Consider the following 22,199-nt stretch of genomic DNA (forward strand, 5'->3'; position numbering starts at 1 on the left):
CGTCTTGGTATGGCCTGTCCGGCGTAAGGCGTTCCACCCCCCCTCGCTTTCCTTTCAGGTTGGTTCAGCCCCCGTCTACTCCGGGGTGGTGCTTAGCCGGCGACTAGCCGACCCTCGACTTCGGAGAGGCAGTGCTGTTCCTCTGGGAGCTTCCTCCTCACCTTCGGTTTCTGCAGCCTCCCCAGGAACTGCAGATCCTGGTGTATGCCCCACCTCTGACCCCGCTAGAGACATGTCGACCCCGGCTCGGCGGCGCCTCATGAGGGACTTCAAGAGGTAAATCCCTTCTGGGAGTGCGGAGGCTGGGGGTTGCCGGCCGGGGCTACAGGGCGGATCCCGAAGCAGCCCGGGTGGGTTGGAACGAGGGGAACGGAGTCGGACTCGGGGACCGTCCGTGTTTGTGTCTCTGAAGGTTGCAGGAGGATCCCCCCGCTGGAGTGAGTGGAGCACCGTCTGAGAACAATATAATGGTTTGGAACGCGGTCATTTTTGGGTGAGTCTGCGTTCAGAGTGCTCGCGAGCCATCAGGGACCCGAGCCGGCCGGGGTGGCGCTCCGGGGCAGGCCCCAGGTGCAAACAGAGGGTGGAAGGGAAAATGTTTGGGTTTTGGTTGGGCCTAGGCGCCTCCCCGGAGCCTGTGCCTCGATTAGCTCAGTTCCCGCTGCCTGGGGAACCGTTTGGGGCTCCAGGGGGCGGGGTAGGGAGTGGTGGCATTTGGCGCGGCGGCCTGCGCTCTGTTTCTGATCCCAAAACATGTACTTTGCAATGCGGGCCACGGTGGCTGACTACCGGCAGCTATGGTAGACCTCAGAATAGCTGCCTACTGAGATGCACTGGGGAGAAGGGAGCTCCTTAAGCGGGAACTAACTGGTTTTCTCTCTGTTGCAGGCCCGAAGGGACCCCATTTGAGGATGGTAAGAGTTTCTTTACTCACCTTTTGGAGACCTGGTCACCAGGGGAAGGGGTTCCAGGTCACTCAGCAAGCACCTCCTGCTTAGGGACCTGCTTTGCCTAGCTTCTGCCTAATAAAGGCTCGAGTTTGGGATCCGGTATGTGGCGGGGAGGGGGTGTCTGGATAATCCTATGCTTGACTACAAACTGTACCCTTGCTCTTGCTTGCCTCTTTTAAAAGCATTTTGGATAGTCACTTAAAAGGAGCATCATAGCACTGTTGCTAAAGATTGTTGAGGTTGGAGCTATGACCCTGCTAAATTCAGCCCCTATGGAGTTACTCAGTGTGAAACCAACCAGTTGCTGACAGTCCCCAGAGACCATCTGGTTCAGTATTTCATCCTAAGAGCAAGAATTGTGTTCATTGGGTGCCTAGTGTGTACAGTGTTGGGTGCTAGATAGATGTAAAATTCCCTTACACACAGCTCTCTGGTTTTTACAGTCTGACATTGGATGCTGGTCAGCCTCACTACTCAAAGCAGCTCTTAAATACCCAATTTGAGCATAATTTTGTTTCTTGATTTTAAGGGAATGTGCAGTATATACTTTCATTAAGACTTTATGGTCAGTTACCTCAAAGCAGCTTCAGAATTGGGGTTTGCCTTAAAGTAACCTCTTGACCAATGACCAACTTACTTGAAGGTTGACCATGTACCAAGAAGTATATAACTTTTAAAAATGCACGCTAGTGCTGGAGAGGTGGCTTAGCGGTTAAGCGCTTGCCTGTGAAGCCTAAGGACCCCGGTTCAAGGCTCGATTCCCCAGGACCCACGTTAGCCAGATGCACAAGGGGGTGCACGTGTCTGGAGTATGTTTGCAGTGTCTAAGCACCCCTGGTGCGCCCACTCTCCTCTCTCTCTCTGTCACTCTCAAATAAATAAATCAAAATAAACAACAACAACAAAAATTTAGAAAAAATGCACGTTAACTTTTCTGTGAAGACTTTCTATTTTGAGGTAATTGAAGACTCATGTGCAGTTGCAATAAGTAATACAGAGAGATCCTGTGAAACCTCCACTCACTCCCACCCCCATATATCCTCCTGTTAATATCTTGTATGACTGTAATATCACAATCTAGAAATTGACAGTGATCTAGTTTTATGTGTACTCAATTGTATGTCTATGTGTGTTAGTTGTTTTTGAAAATTTAATGCATTTAAAAAATAATTAAAAGTATTTGAAGCCGGGTGCTGTGGTGCACATCTTTAGTCCCAGCACTTAGGAGGCTGAGGTAGGAAGATCTCCATGACTTTGAAGCCAGCCTGGAGTTAGAGTGATTCCAGATCAGCCTGGGCTAGAGTAAGACCCTACCCCCCCCCCCCAATTATTTGAGCTCATGAAATTCTTTAGTACTTTATTCTTTGATGACCTATCTTCCTTTAGTAACACATGTTATTTGTGCACACAAACATACATTACAGATGAGTACACACACCCTTAAGTTTAAAGGTAGAAACAAACATTTCTATGTAGTCTGAGGGTGGCCTCAAACTCACAGCAGTCCTCTAACCTCTGCCTCACAAGTGCTGGGATTAAAAGCATGGGCCACCACACACAGCAAAACACATTTCTACAAACTACTTCATACATAAGTTACTGAGTGAGATTTATTTATTTATTTATGTTTGGTTTTCTTGAGGTAGGGTTTCACTCTAGCCCAAGCTGACCTGGAATTCACTATGTAGTTTCAGGGTGATCTTGAACTCAGCAATCCTCCTACCTCTGCCTATTGAAGGCTGGGATTTGTTTTTTAATGGTACTGGGGATTTAACCCAGGGCTTTGTGCACACTAGGCAAATCCTCTTCTGCTGAGCAATATCCCTGGTGTGAGTTTGCCTTTATTAAAATGTTTTTCTTGGCCAGGCTTGGTGGCACACGCCTTTAATCCCAGTACTCAAGAGGCAGAGGTAGGAGGATCACCATGAGTTTGAGGCCACCCTGAGGCTACATAGTGAATTCCAGGTCAGCCTGAGCTAGAATGAGACCCTACCTCGAAAAACAAAACAAAACAAAAAATTTATTTATTTATTTTTGGTTTCTCTGCCTCCTGAGTGCTGGGATTAAAGGCATGCACCACCATGCCTGGCCGTATTTATTCATTTATTTCTATGCAGAGAGAGAAGACAAACAGACACAGAGCGAATGGGTGCACCAGGGCCTCTAACCACTGCAAACAAATTCCAGGTGCATGTGCCACTTTGTGCATCTGGCTTTATGTGGGTATTGGGGAATCAATCCCAGGTCGTTAGGCTTTGCAGGCAACTGTCTTAACTACTAAGCCATCTCTCTAGCCTGAGATTGCTTTTTATAAAACATATATATATTTTTTTTTAATATTTTTTTAATTTGAGAGTGACAGACACAGAGAGAAAGACAGATAGAGGGAGAGAGAGAGAATGGGCACGCCAGGGCTTTCAGCCTCTGCAAACGAACTCCAGATGCGTGCGCCCCCTTGTGTATCTGGCTAACGTGGGACCTGGGGAACCGAGCCTCGAACTGGGGTCCTTAGGCTTCACAGGCAAGCGCTTAACCGCTAAGCCATCTCTCCAGCCCAATAAAAAATATATATATTTTAGCTGGGTGGCACACATCTTTAATCCCAGCACTCAGTAGGCAGAAGTAGGAGGATGGCCATTAGTTTGAGGCCAACCTGAGACTACATAGTGAATTCCAGGTCAGCCTGGGCTAGAGTGAAACCCTACCTCAAAAAACAAACAAACAAAAGAAATATTTATTTATTTGTTCATTTGAGAGAGAGGGAAAGAGGCAGACAGAGAATGGGCACACCAGGGACTCTAGCTACTGCAAACAAACTCCAGATGCATATGCCACCTTATGCATCCAGTTTCATGTGGATACTGAGGAATGTAACCCAGGCCCTTAGGTTTGCAGGCAGGCACCTTAACTGCTGAGCTAGCCCCAGAATTGAGTTATTTTTACACCAGGAAAAGAATTGTATTCATTATATACGTAAATATCATACAAATCACAAAGAAAATCAGTCTGGTTATGGTGGTGTACAACATTAATCTTAGCACTCTGGAGGCTGAAGGATTGCTGTGAGTTCAAGGCCAACCTGTGACTACATAGGAATTCCAGGTCCAGCATGGGCTACAGTGAGACTACCTTGAAAAACTAAAGATAAAAAGGAAACGAAAAAAGAAAGAAAATCAGGGGCTAGAGAGATGGCTCAGCAGTTAAGGCCCTTGCCTACAAAGCATAATGACTGAGGTTAGATTCCCCAGTACCCACCAAAAGCCAAAAAAAGAAAAACTGGATGTGGTGGGCATATATCTATAGTCCCAACATTCTGGCCTTGAACTTACTATGTACCCCAACCTGGCCTCAAACTTATGCATATCCTCCTGCCTCGGTCTCTAGAGTGCTGGGATTATAGGTGTGAGCCACAGTGCCTTGACTTTTGGGGAACTTTTTGTTTGAGACAGCATCTCATTCTGTGTCCTAGGCTAGACTAGAACTTAGATCAATCCTTTTGCCTCAGCCTCCCAAGTACTGGGATCACAAGTGTGTACCACCATACCTGGCATAAGACATGTCTTAAAAAATTGTTAACATCCAGGGGGCTGCAGAGATGGTTTAGAGGTTAAGGTACTTGCCTGTAATCCCCAAGGACCCAGATTCAATTCCCCAGAACCCACATAAACCAGATGGACATGGTGGCACATGTGTCTGGAGTTTGTTTACAGTGGCTAGAGTCTCTGGTGTGCCCATTCTCTGCCTCTCTCCCTTTTTATTTTATTTTATTTTATTTTTTTGCAAAATTGCAATTTTTTTGAGGTAGGGTCTCACTGTAGCCCAGGCAGACCTGCAATTTGTAGTGGTGGCCTTGAACTCACTATGATCCTCCTACCTCTGCCTCCCAAGTGCTGGAATTAAAGGCATGTGCCACCATCCCTGGCTGAGATTGCTTTTGGATGTTACTAGTCCCCAAAATGCTGTGAAGTAAGTTAAGATGAACTGATTTTATAATTTGTCTCAAATACTCAGATTTCAGTTTTAGGCAACTGGGGATAGTCACCTAAATACTTTTAGCTTCTCTATTTCACTTGCTTGGGTAAATGTCACTGCTCTTCAGTGCTGTAATAAAAGAAAATAACAGCTAGGTGTGGTGACACACACTTCAAATCCCAGCATTTGGGAGGCAGAGTTAGGAGAATCGCTGTGAGTTCAAGGCCAGCCTGGGCTACAGAGAGTTCTAGGTCTGCTTGGGCTAGAGTGAGACCTTACCTCAAAACCCCTTCCCTCAAAGAAAAAGAAAGATAGCCGGGCGTGGTGGCGCATGCCTTTAATCCCAGCACTCGGGAGGCAGAGGTAGGAGGATTGCCATGAGTTCAAGGCCACCCTGAGACTACAGAGTTAATTCCAGGTCAGCCTGGACCAGAGTGAGACCCTACCTCGAAAAACCAAAAAAAAAAAAAAAAAAAAAAAGAAAGACAATAACAAGAGAGTAATTCTAGGGCATACTACTTTGGTGCAGTTAATGTAAGAGCTAGCTAAACTTAATTTTGTTGTTGTTGTTTTTGGTTTTCAAAGTAGGGTCTTGCTCTAGCCCAGGCTGACTTGTAATATACGCAGTAGTCTCAAGGTGGCCTTGAACTCAAAGTGATCCTCCTACATCTGCCTCCCAAGTGCTGGGATTAAAGGTGTACACCACCACACCCAGCTTCATTTTTTCTCTCTCTACTACATTGCTGCTAGTCCTTTATATCTCAGTTTTAGGTGCAGATTGTTTTCTTCAGCTTTGGTGGGCTTTTTCATTGGCTTCCCCCTCCTCATTTTGCTAGGACTGGTTTATACTAGGCACAGCTTTACTAATAGCACATCCTTTTGTTGGAGGATGACTGCTTAAAATTTCAAGGGTGCTTCTCTTGTTTAAAGTGGTATGAATATTTTTTTAAATTTTTATTTATTTATTTGAGAGCGACAGACACAGAGAGAAAGACAGAGAGAGAGAGAGAGAGAGAGAGAGAGAGAGAGAGAGAGAGAATGGGCGCGCCAGGGCTTCCAGCCTCTGCAAACGAACTCCAGACGCGTGCGCCCCCTTGTGCATCTGGCTAACGTGGGATCTGGGGAACCGAGCCTCAAATCCGGGGTCCTTAGGCTTCACAGGCAAGCGCTTAACCGCTCAGCCATCTCTCCAGCCCTAAAGTGGTATGAATTTAAAAAGTACTTATATAATTATTTGTGTGTGTTGGTGTGCCATGGTCTCTTGTCATTGCAAAAAAAGTCACCAGACACAGCGACACTCTTTGAACTGTGGAGCCATCTTCTTAGCCCCCCCCCCCTCTGTTTTTGATGATGTGTATCTCCAGTCTGGTATTACTGAAAAGAACCAGACTAAGTGATTGTACCCTTCTCTGATTGTGTCAGTCTGCTATCAATGGATATTTCCTCAGGAGGCTAGAACTCTGACAAAAAAAAAAAAAGTTTGGCCATTTTTGAATGCTATCTGTGGACGCTTCCTCATATGTATAGAATGCTTTCTTTTTTGTTTTGTTTTGAGACAGGTACTGTAGCCCAGGCTGATCTGGAACTCATTGTGTAATGCCAGGCTAGACTTGAACACGTGGTGATCTTCCTATCCCAGCCTCCTGAGGGCTAGGACTAAAGGCATATGCCACCACGCCTGGTGTCTTGAACACTTGACTGACAAAAAAGTTTGACCACTCCTGTTAACAATTGGGAAATTTATAAATATAGAAAAGATTGATTAGAAATAAATGACAATTATACTATTTCCATTATGCTTCTAAATTAAGAGCCCTCATATTACTTTTTTTTTTCCTTGAGGTAGCATCTCACTCTAGCCCAGACTGACCTGGAATTCATTATGGAGTCTCAAGGTGGCCTCGAACTCACAGCCATCCTCCTTCCTCAGCCTCCCAAGTGCTGGGATTAAAGGCATGCGCCACCATGCCCGGTCCTCATATTACTTTTGTCCTTTTTTTTTTTTTTTTTTTTTTTTGGTTTTTCAAGGTAGCGTCTCACTCTGGCCCAGGCTGACCAGGAATTAATTGTATAGTCTCAGGGTGGCCTCGAACTCACAGAAATCCTTCTAACTCTGCCTCTGGAGTGCTGGAATTAAAGGCATGCACCACCACACCCAGCCTGTTCCTTCCTTAAAAGCCAGTTCAGGTAGTCTCACTCTTTAGTCCAAGCTGACTTGGAATATTATTTTCTTTCTTTTTTTTTTTTATTTTTTTTCCCCGAGGTAGTGTCTCACTCTAGCGCAGGCTGACTGGGATTTACTATGGATTCTCACGGCAATCCTACCTCTGCCTCCCGAGTGCTGGGATTAAAGGTGTGCACACGGCTGTTTTTTTTTTTTTTAAACTTAAGCTTCTGTAGTTTTATTTATGTATGAAAGAAAAGAATGAGGGAGGAAGAGAGTGTATGTGTGGATATGCCAAGGCCTCTTGTCTCTGCAAATGAACTAACTCTAGAATCATGCACCGCATTATGAATCTGGGTTTATGTGGGTACTAGGGAATTGAACCCGGGCTGCAGCTTTTGGAAGCAAGCACTGTTAACAACCAGCCCATCTCCCCACCCAAGAAAAGGAATTCCTAAAGACAGCTGATTTAACTTCATACACTTGAAGTAAGAGAAACATGTTCTGGAGAGTTTACGCTAACAAAACATTGTGGGGAAATAGTTAAAATATCTTTGTGTTGAATATAGATGTTATACAATATAATCTTTTTTGTTAATTTTTTTGTTTTTGTTTATTTGTTTGAGAGTGACAGAGAAAGAAAGAGGCAGAGAGAGAGAGAGAAAGTGGGTACACCAGGGCTTCCAGCCACTTCAAATGAACTCTAGATGTGTGTGCCTCCTTGTGCATCTGGCTAACAAGGGTCCAGGGCAATTGAGCCTTGAGCCTTGAGCAAGGGTCCTTAAGCTTCACAGGCAATAGCTTACCCACTAAGCCATCAATATAATATTTTTTATCATACCATCTAAATTGCTAATACACATAGTGAGCTAATTATAGGGTTTTAAAAAATATTTAATTTTTATTTATTTTTTTATTTGACAGAGAAAGAGGGGGAGAGAGAGAAATAGAATGGGCACGTCAAGGCCTTCAGCCACTGCAAACAAACTCCAGACGTCTGCACCCCCATGTGCATCTGGCTAACGTGGGTTCTGGGAAATGGAACCTGGGTCCTTTGGCTTTACAGGCAAATGCCTTAACTGCTAAGCCATCCCTCCAGCCCTGTAGATTTTATTTTTAATATTTTATTTTTATTTATTTGACAGAGAAAGGGGGAGAGAGAGAGAATGGGAGTGTCAGGGCCTCTAGCCACTGCAAATGAACTCAACACATGTGCCCCCTTGTGCATCTGGCTAATGTGGGTCCTGGGGAATCAAACCTGGGTCCTTTGGCTTTGCAGGCAAACGCCTTAACTGCTAAGCCATCCCTCCAGCCCTGATTGTAGTTTTTTATGATAATGTATCCCTAAAATTTTGAGTGTGTATCATTTTAAAAAAGAAAGCTCAAAATCCATTAAGACTATTTTAAAATTATTTTTTAATTTATTTGCAAGGAGAGAGAAAGGAAAGAGAATGACAATGGGCATGTCAGGGCTTCTTGCTGTTGCAAAGGAACTTCAGATGCAAATACTACTTTGTGCATCTGGCTTTATTTGTATACTGGGGAATCAAACCCCAGGCCATCAGGCTTTGAAAGCAAGTGCTTTTAACCACTGGACCATCTCTCCAACCCCCACTAAGAATATTATTAATTAAATCCTATGATGAACTGTTTGGGATGTATTCTAAAATCAGAATTTTAAGTCATCAGTTTTTTTTCTTTTTAATTGTTTGTTTTTGGTTGTTGTTTTTCGGATCTCACTCTAGCCCAGGCTGACCTGGAATTCAATATGTAGTCTTAAGATGGCCTTGAGCTCACAGCGATCCTCCTACCTCCGCCTCTCAAGTGTGGGATTAAAGGCATGAGCCACTATGCCCTGCCTTCATCAGTGTTTTTTTTAAGCATTTTTATTCATTTATCTGCAAGTAGAGATAGAAGAGAACAGAGAGGTACAGAGAGAGAATGGGCACACCAGAGCCTCCAGCTGCCACAAATTCCAGATATATGTGTCACTGTGCAACTAGATTTATGTGGGCACTGTGGAATCAAACTCAGTTCACTAGTCTCTTTAGGCAAACTCCCCAGCAGCTGAGCCCTCTCTCCAGCTCAGTATTCTCTAAAGTACATATATTTTGTTGTTCCTGGAGGGTTTAAAAGTTAGTAGCCAGATGGCAGGCAACACTTGCAAGGTTTTTACTTGTCTAACTCAGTCTTTTCTTTCTGTCTTTGTTTTTTAAAAATTTGTTTATTTTATGCCGGGCGTGGTGGTACACGCCCTTAATCCCAGCACTTGGGAGGCAGAGGTAGGAGGATCACCATGAGTTCGAGGCCACCCTAAGACTCCATAGTGAATTCCAGGTCAGCCTGGGCTAGAGTGAGACCCTACCTTAAAACAACAACAAAAAAAAATGTTTATTTATTTGAGAGAGAGATAGATAGAAATAATGGGCACACCATGGCCTCCAGCCACTGCAGACAAACTCCAGTTGGCATGTACCATCTTCTGCATCTGGCTTATATGGGTCCTGGGGAATCGAACCTGGGCTCTTTGGCTTTGCTGGAAAGCACCTTAACCATTAAGCCATCTCTCAAGCTCTTTATTTTTTTCTTTTTTTGAGGTAGTATCTCGCTCTAGCCCAGACTGACCTGGAATTCACTATGTAGTCTCAGGCTGGTCCTCCTATCTCTGCCTCCCAAGTGCTGGGATTAAAGACATGTGCCACCATTTTGTTGTTGTTGTTGTTGTTTGAGGTAGGGTCTTGCTCTAGCCCAGGCTGACCTAAAGTTCACTGTGTAGTCTGAGTGGCCTTGAACTCATGGCAGTTTTCCTATCTCTGCCTCCCAAGTGCTGGGATTAAAGGTGTGCTGCACCACCACGCCTGGCAATCCTGGAGGGTTTTTTTTTTTTTTTTTTTTTCCGAGGTTGACCTGGAACTCACTTTGTAGTCAGAGGGTGGCCTTGAACTCACAGTGATCCACCTGCCTCGGCTTCCCAAGTGCTGGGATTAAAGGCATGCGCCACCATGCCTGGCAATCCTGGGATTTAAAAAATATATATGTATATATTTATTTGCTGGCAAAGAGAGGCAGAGAGAAAGAATGGGCATACTAAGGCCTCTGGCTACTGCAAACAAACCCCACACACATGTGCCACTTTGTGCATCTAGCTTTAAGTGGGTACCGGGGAGTCAAACACAAGTTGTTAGGCTTTGCAGGCAAGCACCTTAACCACTGAAAAATCTCTCCATCCCTAGTCCTATGTTTTTAAATTTTTTTTTAAACATTTTCCATGATTATAAAAAATATCCCATGGTAATACCCTCCCCTCTCCGCACTTTCCCCTTTGAAATTCCATTCTCCATCATATCCCCTCCCCATCTCAATCATTCTACTTACATATATACAATACCAACCTATTAAGTACCCTCCTCCCTCCCTTTCTCTCCCCATTATATTTCCTTTTTAACTTACTGGCCTCTGCTACTGAGTTTTTTCCTTCCCACGCAGAAGCCCAATCCTGTATCTTTTTAATTATATAAAAATTTGTTTAGATCCTTTTAATTGCACTGAGGTATGAAATGCCTCCTTTTTAATGTGTACACTGAATAAAATTTAGGTAAGTCTTTATATTTAAGTAGACATTAGCAGATTGTTTCACATCTGAAGATACTAAGGATTTTAAAAATCATGATTCAGGTGAGCGTGGTGGTACACACCTTTAATCCCAGCACACCGGCGGCAGAGGTAGGAGTATTGCTGTGAGTTCAAGGCCACCCTGAGACTATATAGTGAATTACAGGTCAGCCTGGGCTAGAGTGAGCCCCTGTCTCAAAAAAAAATCATGATTCACTTATTTGGTGGCTAGGTAAGCCTCTTTGTCTTCTAAGCCATGCTTAGGCAGAAGGTTCAAGTCAAGGGATTTGAACTAGCACCATAGTATAATTATAGTTAGATGCTTGTTCAAAACATGTATCCTATATGCAGGGAAATAAGTGCCATTCAAAATCTGAATTCATTTATTTTTATTTTTGGTTTTTCAAGGTAGGGTCTTACTCCAGCCCAGGCTAACCTGGAATTCATTAGGGAGTCTCAGGGTGGTCTTGAACTCAAGGCAATCCTCCTACCTCTGCCCCCCCCCCCCCGAGTGCTGGGATTAAAGGCGTATGCCACCATGCCCGGCTTGAATTCATTTTTTTTTTTTTTTTTTTACTAGTGGTGAAGTACATAGTTTTGATTTTTGTTTTCTTCAGCCAGGTCTAGAGATGGGAGGCTTAGAATTAAAGCTAAAATAATTGGCTCAGAGTGATTACTTTGTGGCCCTATCTGCGTTTGGCTCATTGAAGCCTAAAATGGTATTGCAATGAGTACTATTATTAGCCTCATTTTACACATGAAGAACTTGAAGCTAATCAAGTCCAGCACCTAGCCCAAGATTTCACAGTAAGTAACAATGCCTACATAACAAAGCGGGGATTTGGTGCAGGCCAGCATGACTGCAAAGCTTGTGCCATTCTACTGATTTTGCCTGTGCTTTCCTTGTTTATTACTTTACCACTTTTAGATACCCTATTTAGTCATAGGTTTAATTTGAAGTAGTTGATATCTCTCTGTGCTGTTAAGTCTGCCCAGTTTTAGAACAAATTATTGGTGATAAATTATCCATAATTTAATCAGATTTCGGCACTGATCCAGATGTGTGTATATGCAGAGATATATGCACGCTACAAGTTTTGTAAAAAGTAGTGTAAATCTACTATTCTCACTTTCTAGTGTCAGTCATACTGAAAAGGAAGAACTTTATTCCCCCAAAAGGGAAAGGTTTTATAACCAGGTAGTGGTAAAAGTGAAGTTTGCTGTGATGTGGTGTAGTTTGTTCATTCCATAGTATTTTATTTCCTTTCCTAAGCTATATAGTAGCTTCAGGTTTGGCTTTCAGAAAAAGTACTTTATGGCATGGCAGTAATTTGAAGAATATAACCTATCTCCATATGTTGCATTTTATTTTGTTGATATTTTTGTGGTGCTCTGGATGCATCCTACTATATGGTCTGGCCACACTAGGCAAATACTGTACCATGCAGCCACACCCCTAGCCCACATTACTTTTTATCTTATTTTACTTTTTGTTTTGTTTTTAAGGTAGGGTTTCACTGTAGCCCAAGCTGACCTGGAATTCACTATGTAGTCTCAGGGTGGCCTCGAACTCACGGTGATGCTCCTACCTCTGCCTCCCGAGTGCTGGGATTAAAGGTGTGCGCCACCACACCCGGCTCACACATTACATTTTAAATTACCCTGGAACTTTGTGGTAGAAATTCATACTAAGATTAGCTTTTTTTTTTTCCTTGTCCAAAGTGCAATATTTTTTTTTTGAGGTAGGGTCTCACTCTAGCTCAGGCTGACCTGGAATTCACTATGTAGTCCCAGGTTGGCCTCGAAATCTCTGCAATCCTACCTCTGCCTCCCAAGTGCTAGGATTAAAGCCCACAGGTTAACTTTTTTAGCAAGGGATGTTTTCTCTCTATGAGCCTTGTACTAGAAAATAAAAATATTAATATTGTTATGTAACAGATGTGCCAGTAGAAGGATTACAGTATTCTTTTTAAAATAAGTAATAAATCAGCCGGGCGTGGTGGTGTACACCTTTAATCCCAGCACTCGGGAGGCAGAGGTAGGAGGATCGCTGTGAGTTCAAGGCCACCCTGAGACTACATAGTGAATTCCAGGTCAGCCTGGGCTAGAGTGAGACCCTACCTCAAAAAAAAAAAAGTAATAAATCTATAATGGGAGCAAGAAGGAAATAAACTTCTAACTCTGAAAGAAATAAATTTCTAACTCTGAAAGAATTAGTAACAAGTTATGGTCTATATAAAGTCTTTTCTTATTGCATAACATAATTTATTAAATGGATCAAAGGAGTATGCTAGAATATGCATAGTAACCAGATGACTTATTCCTAGGTTTACTTGACAAAAATTCAGTCAAAAAAAAAAAAAAAGCCCTACCAAAGGGAAAAAAAAAATCCAACACATAGCAAGGCATGGTGGCACACACCTTTAATGCCAGCACTTGGGAGGCAGAGGTAGGAGGATCACTGAGTTCAAGGCCACTCTGAGACTACATAGTGAACTCCAGGTCAGTTTGTGTTAGAATGAGAACCTAACTAAAAAAAAGAAATATTAGGGTTGGAGAGATGGCTTAGCGGTTAAGTGCTTGCCTGTGAAGCCTAAGGATCCCGGTTTGAGGCTCGATTCTCTAGGACCCACGTTAGACAGATGCACAAGGGTGCACATGCGTCTGGAGTTCGTTTGCAGTGGCCGGAGGCCCTGGCGTGCCCATTCTGTCTCTCTCTATATATCTGCCTCTTTCTCTCTGTCTGTCGCTTTTAAATAAATAAAAATAAACAAAAAATTTAAAAAAAAAGAAATATTACATAGCCAGGCATGGAGGTTTATTAGGAGGCTGAGGTAAGAGAATTGCAGTGAATATGAGGCCAGCCTGGGTTACAAAGTGAGTTCCAGGTCAACCTGGGCTAGAATGAGACACTGCCTTAATGATTCTTTTAAAAATGTCCAATTCCTTTCTTGAATTTGTTTAATCACAAACACAATTGAAAAATAACTCATTGGGCTAGTTGTGGTAGTGTACACCTTTAATCTAAGCACTCAGGAGGCACAGGTAGGAGGATCACTGTGTGAGTTCAAGGTCAGTCTAAGACTACGTAGTGAACTCCAGGGCAGCCTAGGCTAGAGCAAGACCCTACCTGGCATGGGGGGGGTACATTGAGGACTGGAGAGATGGCTTAGTGATTAAGTGTGCTTCCTGTGCAAGCATGAAGGCCTGAGGGGTCCTGAGTCTGTCAGAGTTTAAATCTTCAGATCCCATGGGCAACAGCTGGGCATGGCCACATGCACCTATAACCCCAGGAAAACAGATAACCCGGCAAGCTTGAGAATCAGTAAAAGGAGACTCTGCCTCAAAAATAAGACCATGTAATGGGCTGGAGAGATGGCTTAGTGGTTAAGCGCTTACCTATGAAGCCTAAGGACCCCGGTTCGAGGCTTGATTCCCCAGGACCCACATTAGCCAGACGCACAAGGGGGTGCATACATCTGGAGTTTGTTTGCAGTGGCTGGAGGCCGTGGTGCACCCATTCTCTCTCTTTCTCTGTGCCTCTCTCTCTCTCTGTCTATTGCTCACAAATAATTTAAAAAATAAGACCATATAGAAATACTGGAGCAGGGTACTCAGTGTTCTATTCAGGTCACTGCAGACTTATAACTCTGCTACAGGTGAGCATGTAGAATACTGCAAGAGCACATACATGTGCACATACCACAAATACCATACACACACCTTATTAAATATACTCACATAGGCAAAAATTATCAAAAATAACTCATTGAATGGCATGCTCTAGATCACAGTATCCTGCAATTCTTTTAATTATTTATTACTTAATTATTTTTGTTCTGGTTTTCGAGGTAAGTTCTCACTCTAGCTCAGCTTACCTGTCATCTCACGGTGGCCTCGAACTCATGGCAGCCCTTCTACCTCTGCCTCCCAATTACTGGGAGTAAAGGCATGTGTCACCACTCCTGGCCGTATTTTTTTTTAAGGTAGGATCTCAACTATAGCCCAGGCTGACCTGGAATTCACTATGTAGTCACAGGGTGGCCTTCAATTGCATCAGTCCTTCTACTTCTGCCTGCAAGGATTAAAGGCATGTGCTACTATGCCTGGCTATTTTATTTTTAAAATTTTTATTTTTATTTATTTATTTGAAAGGGGGGGGGGCAGAGAGAAGGTGAGGAGGGAGGGAGAGAGAGAGAATAGCCATGCCAGGGTATCCAGCCACTGCACACTAATTCCAGATGCATGTGCCACCTTGTGCATCTGGCTTACATGGGTTCTGGGGAATCAAACCTGGGTCCTTTGGCTTTGCAGGCAAATACCTTAATCACTAAGTATCTCTCCAGCCCTATTTTATTTTATTTTTGGTCTTTCAAGGTACGGTCTCTAGTCCAGGCTGACCTGGAATTCACTATGTAGTCTCAGAGTGGCCCTGAACTCAAGGTGATCCTCCCACCTCTGCCTCCTGAGTGCTGGGATTAAAGGTGTGTGCCACCACCATCCAGCTCCTGTTTTATTTTTATTTTTTTAATTTTTATTTATTTGAGAGAGACGCACAAAGAGAGAATGGTGTGCCAGGGCCTCCAGCCACTGCAAACGAACTCCATGTGCATGTGCCACCTTGTACATCTGGCTTACATGGTTCATAGAGAAATGAACCTATGCCCTTTGGCTTTGCAGGCAAGCACCTTAACCGCTAAGTCATCATTCCAGCCCCAGTTCTTTTTTTTTTCAGATTTATTTTTATTTATTTATTAGAGAGAGAGAGGGAGAATGGGCATGTCAGGCCTCTAGCCATTGCAAATGAACTCCAGACGCATGCACCACCATATGCATCTAGCTTATGTGGGACCTGGGCTTATGTGGGACCTGGGTCCTTTGGCTTCGCAGGCATGGGCCTTAACTGCTAGACCATCTCTCCAGTCCCGACCCCAATTCTTTTCTTTTCTTTTTTTTTTTGAGGCAGGGTCTCACTCTAGCCCAGGCTGACCTGGAATTCACTATGTATTCTCAGGGTGGCCTCAAACTCATGGCAATCCTCTTACCTCTGCCTCCTTAGTGCTAGGATTAAAGGCGTGCACCACCATGCCCGGCTTCACCCCAATTCTTAAATGAAAACAAGTTTGTCAATAACCTAGTAAGCTTTAGAGCCTCCTACTACTCAAGGTTGCCACATAGTCAAGAAAAATTATCACAATATTAGTAGACTAAACAAATACCAAGGATAAACTTGTAGGAGTCATGAATGCAATCTAAACCAAATGTGATTTTTAAATTATTACTGCCATTAATTACCTCAGTTTGTGTGAATGATTGAGTTGATTTTATGGTGAAATACTTTATGAGTCATACTTAAGGGTTTTTTTTTATACTTAAGGTTTTTGAGAGGAAATGTATGTAAAGTTTGTTCTGGCTGAAATTTAAGTTTCATTCTAAAGTCACTTATATACAAAAAAGCCAGTGAATATTTTTATATGTATTCCCTTCTATTTTAAAAATAACTTGAAAGGGCCAGGTGTGGTGGTACATGCCTTTAGTCCCAGCACTTGGGAGGCTGAGGTAGGAGGATCACTGTGTGTTTGAGGCCAGCCTAAGACTACATAGTGAATTCCAGATCTTCCTGGGCTAGAGTGAGACCCTACCTCAAAAAAACAAATATTGTAATAATATGAAGGCTGGAGACCTGGCTCATCAGTTAAAGGCCCTTGATTACAAAGCCTAAAGGCTTGGGTTTGATCCCCCAGTACCCTTTGTGCAAAGCCAGATACACAAAGTGGCACATGCATCTGGAGTTCATTTACAATGGCTGGAAGACCTGGTGTGCCCATACTCATTCTCTCTTTCTCTCAAATAAATAAAAATATTAAATAAATAAATGAAAGTAACTTAGAGAGTTTTGTTTTTAGAGAGTTTTGGACCGGAGTGAGACCCTACTTTGAAATATCAAAAAAAAAAAAAGGCTTTTGAGATCTTTTGGGTTACTAGGGATTGAAAATAGGGCCTTTTGCATGCTAGACAAGTGCTCTACCAGTGAGGTATATATCACCAACTCCAAGGTCTTTTAGTCTTAAAGGAAAAATTTAGTTTGGGGCTCAGTAGTTTGTCATTTGAAGGATATTTTCAAAATGCATAGTGGTGGAAGTCACCTGACAAGCAGCAATTTTGAGTTTATGTTGGCGGCTGTTAAGTTTGGGGAAGAATAATAGCAAAAAAATAATCACCTTTGAGTAGTGGTTCTTAGGCTGTCTGTCCATCTTTAGAGCAATCCATAAAGACATGTTTCTTATCTAGTCTGGAGTTTTCCTGTATATACTATACTCTACATCTTTGATTTTTCATTTAATACCTGAAAAAAGTCATGTAGCATTAAAAAACAGTACTACTGAACCAAGTGATCTATATCTTCTTTTCCCTTTCTTTTTGGACTACAGGAACATTTAAACTTACTATTGAATTCACTGAGGAATATCCAAACAAACCACCTACTGTTAGATTTGTCTCAAAGATGTTCCATCCTAATGGCAAGTATAATTTTTGATATGCTATTTTGAGGTACTACAATGTTCAGTACAGTGCTGTTCCAAATGTCCTACTTGTTTAGAGTACTTGAGTATTTGCTTTAAATACCTTGTTATTTCTGGAATTTTGAACTTGTTCTTTATGGTCTTTTGTTGTTTTGATTTGTAGTCCTAGAACTGCAGCAGGTAAGGTACTGTCCCTTTGCCTGGAGTTGTGGTGATCTTTGTCATTAACATATTAGACAAAAATAAGAGTGCTTTTGGGAGTTCAGTTTACTGCTAGGCCATATTGGGGTAATTCAGTATTGTGATTATCTTCACTAGCTTTTAGAACAGTAAGTTTCAACTTCAGATACAAATCAATTACCATGGAACATGTTAAAAACTGCTTTTGTGGTCTACTTTATACCTACCAGTGATCAGATTCTATAGTCAAGGGTCAGGCTTAGTTTGTTGGGAAAGTGCTACAGGTCTACAGGATTTTGACTTTTGCTTTTTTCTTTCTTTCTAGTAGGAAACTAATAAAGTATTTTTTCATGGTGTTAGATGCAAAAATTAAACTTTGTGAGCTGTGAGCTATCTTTTACTCTTTCAGGTAGGAGATATAGTTTGCAGGTTTGGAGGGTAGGATGAATTTCCCAGAATGGTATGAATATGGACCTTGGTAGAAAATGTGGATGGGCTGGGTGTGGTGGCACATGCCTTTAATCCCAGCACTTGAAAGGCAGAGCTAGAGGATTACTGTTGGTTTGAGGCCACCCTGAGACAACTACATAGTGAATTCTAGATCAGCCTGGGCTAAAGTGAGACCCTATCTCAAAACAAACAAACAAAAAAAGTTTCCTTACATAACAGGGCAATTTCTATGTTAAAACTTGAGTAGTCTTTAACCTCCCTACTTCTGTGCTTGTAGTTTATGCTGATGGTAGTATATGTCTGGATATACTTCAGAATCGTTGGAGTCCAACCTATGATGTATCTTCCATTTTAACATCCATACAGGTGATTTTTTTAATTTAATATGACTATGACCTTTGATATGTTTACATTAGCCATTGTTTTTTAAAGTTGTAACTTAGACCTTTTTATTTTTGATCAAAGTTTGTTGTATAAATAAAAGGTAGTAAACCATTAAGACACAGGTCCAAAAACAGTGTGTTTGCATTTGCATGTTTGTCTAAGCTACTTGCAGTTAATGTTACTTTAAAAAAATTGAGAGATGAAAAAAGGCAGGGAGCGAAAAAGAGAATGGGTATTCTAGGGCATCTAGCCACTACAAACAAACTCCAGATGCATGTGCCACCTTGTGCATCTGGCTTTTGTGGGTCTTGGGGACTCAAACGTGGGTCCTTCAACTTTGCAGACCATCACCTTAACCACTAAGCCATCTCTCCAGCCCAATACATTTTATTTTTATTCATTTATTTAGAGAGAATGAAAATGGGTATGCCAGGGCCTCCAGCCACTGCACACAAACTGCAGACACCTGTGCCACCATGTGCATCTGGCTTCTGTGGATTCTGGGGAGTTGAACCTTATTCCTTAAGTTTCACAGGCAAATAAATGCCTTAACTTTTTTTTTTAATTGGCATGCTAAACACAGAAAAAAGAGCTCTTATTTAAAAGAATTACATTGTCCCTGCTAATAAATGGCTGTTCTGAATGTGGTTATTTTGCACTGAGGAACTAACATTGTAAATTTTTTTCTCTATAGTCTCTATTGGATGAACCTAATCCCAATAGTCCAGCAAACAGCCAGGCTGCACAGCTGTACCAAGAGAACAAGCGAGAGTATGAAAAACGTGTTTCTGCAATAGTAGAACAAAGCTGGCGTGACTGTTGACAGGGTGGAGCAAGAGAAGAGGCTGGCCATAAGAAAAAATATATATATTGATGTGTCTATCACCTTCTTATTCCTAATGTCATTACATTTACTTTATTAAAAGCAAAATAGCTTTGTGCTGTTTTTGTCTTCCCTTGCCAAGTTTTTCTTCCCCTTTCTGCCCTCCTTTTGAGCATCAGAGATACCCTGTTTGAAATCCAATGTACTGTACCTGGGTTACTTGCAAACATTATTAGTCTTTATCTTCTGTTTTATCTCATCTACAGCCTCCAAGCAGTTATGTGTTACTGTACTTTACACTAAGTTTTTGAGGATGAACTGCTGAGCATAGCCTGTGGACCAGGATGTAATTTTTAATTGTTTGCTGCAACGTTTCATCCTGGTTGGTCCTTCCCTAGTGTTGGAGTTGGAAGCAAATGTGTTTAGAGTATGGCCTGTAGGAAACGGAAACACAACCATGTAAAGTTTTGAAAGGGGAATGAAAGTTAAAAATCCTTTATATATTTGAGTAATATCAGTGGCAAGATGGCATTATTGGTAGCAAGGAGATTAGCCAAAGTAGTGAAGCACTTACAATAACTGACATCTCCCCTCCTTGCAAGATATTCCTAGAACCCGTTATGTTTCAGAATCACAGCCTTCAGAGGTCTTTGTGTTTTAAAGGAAGGTGGGAACAGGAATGGAGACAGTCATGGTTTTTGAATTAGGGAACGCTGAAGAGCCTCTAATCTTTTTTTTTAAAGCAATGTTACCCTAAACAACTTTAAATCCTCTTGTCTTTTTTTGTTTTGATTCAAAGAAAGGCACCTGTCTGTGGAAAAGTATTTTCCATTCAAACTGAGTTACTGCTGCATGCTTTAGTTTCTTCCTTTTCAGTGTTACAAGAACTTTCAAGACATGTCTGCAATTTAATTATCTTTAGATATACAATAATGGAGCAAAGCTTGTACATGTTTGATCTAATATTTTATTGTTAACCTTTATGCATTTATTGCTCTTCTAACTTTGCACAAGTAACCCATGTAAAAAATGTACATTTTCAAAAGTTGTAAATAAAAATAACCTTGAAATTTTGTAGTTGAGGTATAATTATATTTTAGCTTAGTCCAAACTCCAATTTTCACTTATTAACTCTTTCTAAAGATCCACCTAACTTATTTCCCACCTTTAATGTAAGTACTACTGTGGTACAGCAGTAAAAGCAAAACAAAAATTTCAGGGAATAGAAGACAATAGTGTTAAACTTTTTTTTTTCCCTTTTCAATCAGTGTTTAAAAAAAATCACAGAATGTAAAATTAAAGTGAGCTAAAGAGATGGCTTAGCGGTTAAGGTACTTGCCTGCAAAGCCTAAGGACTCATGCTTGACTCTCCAGGTCCCATGCAAGCCAGATGCACAATGCAGCAAGCGCACAGGTGGAAGCATGTGTCTGGAGTTCGATTGCAGCGGCTGGAGGCCCTGACGTGCCAAATTCTTGCATTTAAAAAAAAGGCCAGTCTATTGAGCTTTCCCCAAAAAAGAAATAATTATTTTAGCATACATTGTGGTTGATCTAAGGATGAAATTCGTGAGCATAACCCTATGTATTTAATAGTGTCCTCAAAGATCAAGATCTAATGTCAATCTGACAGTGTACCTTTTAAAAAATCCACAGCTTAAAAAAACTATCAAACCTATTAGAATAGTGGTTTGCATCCTACATGAAGTTTAGGAGGATCCTCTGGCATCATGTTAACTATTTCTTCTGAAATTTTAAGGGAACAGGACAATGACACGTAAAATACTGTCTTCGTAATTGTTTGGGGGATGCCTTCTGTAAAATATGGGTACCTACAGAAGCTTCAATGTGGGGGAGTTCAATTTATATACTAAGAACCACAAAATTGATTGCATTGTTTCACTTAGGAGTGATGTTCTTAAATATGTTTCATATTTGCCCTCAAGTCCATTTCTGCTTGGAAATTGAATCTCATCAGGTTAGGCCTTGCTTGGTTTGTGATTTAAGTTTTATACCCTGCTATGGCTGAGTATCTTCTATGCTGATAGTCATACTTGAAAATTCCATGATGAGAATGGGCAGAATAGTAACATTTTGTAGGCATGATTAGAAATGCCACTCCCAATCTATTGAGATATAATCCTTTTATAACTATGTCAGCCAACAAGCTCACCTTCCAAAACATAGCCATGGTCAAAGCTACCACTAAACACCCATTTGTATATTTTAATGCAAATTACCTTTTTTCTTCTTTGCTATTTTTAACATATCACAGGCTGCCTGCATGTATTAATTTTAACAAAGTAAAACAGACTTGCAAGGTCCCTTTTCAAAGGGCAGATCTGAACTTATCAATTCTATACCTTCTTGTGAGTAAGGGGGTAAGCTGAAGAACCGAAGTTGTAATTAGTATCCTTTATTTAGGACCTGTCTCGGGTTTCAAGTGTTAGTCATAGCAAAATGAATGCACTACTTAAAAGTGGAATGCTCATTTCCATTTATTTTGCAATCAAAGGGAAAGTTAAAATCCAAACAGATCAGTAAAAATATCTATCTAAACTGCTTTAACTTAATTTAACCCAAATAAAATTAGGAATTGTTCATGTACTATGCAGCTTTTATAGCAAGGTTATTGTACTAAAATGACTACTATTCCAAAGTAAAGGAAAACACAGGAATCAAATATAGGGAAAAGTAGAAAAGCAAGGTTGTCAGCTCACTCTAATCAACCTCAATTCTCAACATTATCATATTCCCAAGCAGTTAAGTGATTCTGATTTTGCATTAATATCAAAGCTCATCTACGAAGTGAAATGATATGGACCGTCCAAATCAAGAGGCAAATTCCTATGTACTTGGCCCAATTATCTGGGAGACTCATTTTTTTTTTTTTGAGTTAGGGTCTCTCTCTAGCCCAGGCTGACCTGGAATTCACTAGGTAGTCTCCGGCTGGCCTCAAACTCACAGCAATCCTCCTACCTCTGCCTCCCCAGTGCTGGGATTAAAGGCGTGCACTACCACGCCAGGTTTGGGAGACTTAATTGTAATCTGTTCCATTAGGCTTATCTAAATAAAACCAATTTATATGTAAAATTTCCTACATTTTTCCTCCAAAACGATCATTTTGGACAGAAGAAATGTAA

At 41.6% G+C, this 22,199-nt stretch overlaps 1 protein-coding gene across 1 annotated transcript; it reads left to right on the forward strand.

Annotated features, from left to right (window-relative positions):
* Positions 1–19,181, forward strand: Ube2a (ubiquitin conjugating enzyme E2 A). The gene is made up of 6 exons (XM_004672607.2): positions 1–276; positions 413–493; positions 889–914; positions 17,130–17,219; positions 18,130–18,218; positions 18,931–19,181. The coding sequence occupies exons 1-6, from the start codon at positions 233–235 to the stop codon at positions 19,057–19,059; spliced, it is 459 nt and encodes a 152-aa protein (XP_004672664.1). The 5' UTR covers positions 1–232; the 3' UTR covers positions 19,060–19,181.
* Positions 19,182–22,199: the final 3,018 nt, after the last annotated feature.

The sequence above is a fragment of the Jaculus jaculus genome, chromosome X, assembly GCF_020740685.1.
Source record: "Jaculus jaculus isolate mJacJac1 chromosome X, mJacJac1.mat.Y.cur, whole genome shotgun sequence".
In the NCBI taxonomy this organism is placed as follows: domain Eukaryota; kingdom Metazoa; phylum Chordata; class Mammalia; order Rodentia; family Dipodidae; genus Jaculus; species Jaculus jaculus.